This window comes from Naumovozyma dairenensis, chromosome 10 (genome assembly GCF_000227115.2).
Source record: "Naumovozyma dairenensis CBS 421 chromosome 10, complete genome".
NCBI lineage: Eukaryota > Fungi > Ascomycota > Saccharomycetes > Saccharomycetales > Saccharomycetaceae > Naumovozyma > Naumovozyma dairenensis.
Genome location: NC_016488.1, coordinates 313,625 through 316,370, shown reverse-complemented (window position 1 = coordinate 316,370; position 2,746 = coordinate 313,625). Strand labels below are relative to the sequence as shown.

Below are 2,746 nucleotides of genomic sequence, written 5' to 3'. Positions count from 1 at the left end.
ATATATATATATATATATATATATATAGTTCAATTAGTCCTAAATTATCCCCTAGATTTAAAGTTACATGAAAAATTCTCGATATTTAAGACACAGGTTGGTGGTATATTTTTGTCTTATTTGGCTTGTATTTCCCAATTTAGCCGCTAGTTACGATTTTAGACCTTTTTTCTGGGCCAGATTAGAACCGATCAAATTGTTTTTTATTATATATGACGTGTATCTTGGCTTCTTCAAAGCATCTTCGAAGTTTCAGGACAGAACTACTACAAGATAATCTATTCGATTGGCAGGTGCGTACGCAGGCCATTGTGTATAAATGGTTCAACCGGCTCATATGCTTTGTACTTAAGTATGTATAAATTTACGTATGTAGGCAGGTTTAAAATCAAGAATGAACATGGCAGATCAGCAAAATAGCGTCGACCAATCCTTTGCCTTTTTATTATTATTATTATTTTTTTTTTTTTCTGGCAAATCCAACAATGTTACCATAAATACATATGCTTACATATACGCTCGAATCTGGGAGTTCCATACCCCTGATAGGGCATTTTGTTCTGAATGTTACAACCTCCTGCATGCATACATATTTATTTATGTGCTGTTTCAAATGAAAATAGAAATAAAAATGATTTACGTATGTATGTATGTATGTATGTATGTTCTTCTGTGAAGAGGTTGATTGAATAACTAATTCCGCGTCGCTTTTTATCGAAAGAATGTTCGTCGGGCGTCACTTCAGTTCACTGCAATTGTCTCCCTTCAAGATCCATACATAGTTGTAGGTACGTAAACCTTTGGCATCGAATCTTTGTTGAGTTGTCTTTTCTTTCTTTATTACTCAGGTAGGTGCTTATTTAATTACTCACGTTTATATTATGAGGCACTTAACGTACGTAGATGCATTGTTGAGAATCTTGTTTGGGAACGGTTGGAACCATATGTATGCTTGTATGTATGAGGTATGTAGAGTAGTAGTCCGAGTAAAAGTTTTTTTTTTTTTCCCATAGAATAAATCAGATGATAATTAGGTTTGAAGGATTACGTATTATTAATTAATTTATTATGTAATTAGGTATATCTTTTAAGGAATGCTTTATGGAATTTTTCCCATTTGTTAATCCATTGATCTCCCGGTGCCAAAAAGGTAGTTCTTAAATGATACGTATTTGGCTTTTGACCGAATCCTGAACCAGGTACGGTACAAATCCCAGTTTCATTTAATAATTCATGACAATAAAATTCATCTGGTTCCATTTCAAATTTCTTAGCTTCATCAATTACCTTTGTTGATAATAATAACCTTGGGAATAAATACATTGCACCTTGTGGTTTTTGACACTGAATTCCCTCCATATGAGAAAACATATCATATAATTTTTTAGCACGATTTAACATATCATTATGAATTTGTTGACGTTCGATACAATCTAATTGATAAGATTGATCACCTTGTTTTGGTGGTAAAATCATTAAATCCATCATTGCTTGACCTGTCACTACTGGACAAACATCAATACAAGCTAATTTTAAAATCAAATTTCTAACATCATTATTGAAACCAATAATTTCCATATAACCACCTCTTTGACCACATTCTCCAAATAATCCCTTTGAAGTGGAATGTAATGATGCTAATTGAACATTATTATACTGTGTGGGGAATTGTTTTTGTAAAGATCTTAATACTTTTTTACAAGAATGGAATTTATTTCCATTAAATAAATTTTCTTGATAAACTTCGTCAGCTATTATTACAATCCCATATTTGGCAGCAATATTAAAGATTTTAATTAATGAATCTTCAGATAAGATTGATCCTGTGGGGTTCCCCGGGTTTATAATGACCATAACTTTTGGTTGAATACCTTTCGTCATGGCATTTTTTTTGATTGTTTTTTCAATCTCGTTAGTGTCAATGGACCAACCAGATTCTTCCTCAAGATAGTAAGGCAACATGGTAGCGTTATGTAATGCTAACAAAGCTGTATATAATGGATATTGTGGTATAGGTAACAATACTCCTGTTTGTGGACCATTAGAAAGGATAGATAATAAATAAGAACTTGCCGCAGTAGCACCTGTTGTCATGAAGATATCATTTGGAGATGCTGATTCACCTAAATCTCTTTGTGTTATATAATTAGCTATTGTCTTTCTTATACCATAAACACCTTGTGATGCAGAGTATGCCCCCACTGAGCCACCAATTTCATTTAATAATTTTTCTGCACGATCGAATGAATCATTGTTATATATTGGTGGTGTTGTTGAGGTTAGTTCGTTACGACGGTTTAGTAATTCTGGATATTGTAAGATTGATACTACTTGTCTTGCGAAAGTTAATGGTTTTTGATGTAATTCTTGTGGATTACCAATGTTTGCAACAGTAATTTCATTGAAGGGTAATGAATGTGGATTTTTGTTTAATTGTGTTTGTAATTCTTGTGCCTTCATGGGGATAGTACCTCTTACGGCAAATTCCGCTTTGATTACATTTGGATTAAGATCCTTTATTGATAATTTGGGAGCAGGTTCGAAATCATGTAGGTCTGTCTGAATAGTATGGGTTGCCATATCGAGAGTGTTTGTAGTTTTAATGTTTTGAGGTTTTGTGTGATGCAGTCAGTAGCTGTTACAGTTATAGGTGCTATAATCTATTTTGTAGTTGGACTAGGTAGAGGTTACGCAAAGATAAAGTAGGTTATGGGATGTAAATGTAGATATGATATATATATATATA

General features: G+C 32.9%; 1 protein-coding gene across 1 annotated transcript; it reads right to left on the bottom strand.

The window, feature by feature from the left end:
- Nucleotides 1-1,074: 1,074 nt before the first annotated feature.
- ALT2 (alanine transaminase ALT2) lies at nt 1,075-2,580 on the bottom strand (the record flags this gene model as incomplete). The annotated part of the gene is made up of 1 exon (XM_003672223.1): nt 1,075-2,580. The coding sequence occupies one exon, from the start codon at nt 2,578-2,580 to the stop codon at nt 1,075-1,077; it is 1,506 nt and encodes a 501-aa protein (XP_003672271.1).
- Nucleotides 2,581-2,746: the final 166 nt, after the last annotated feature.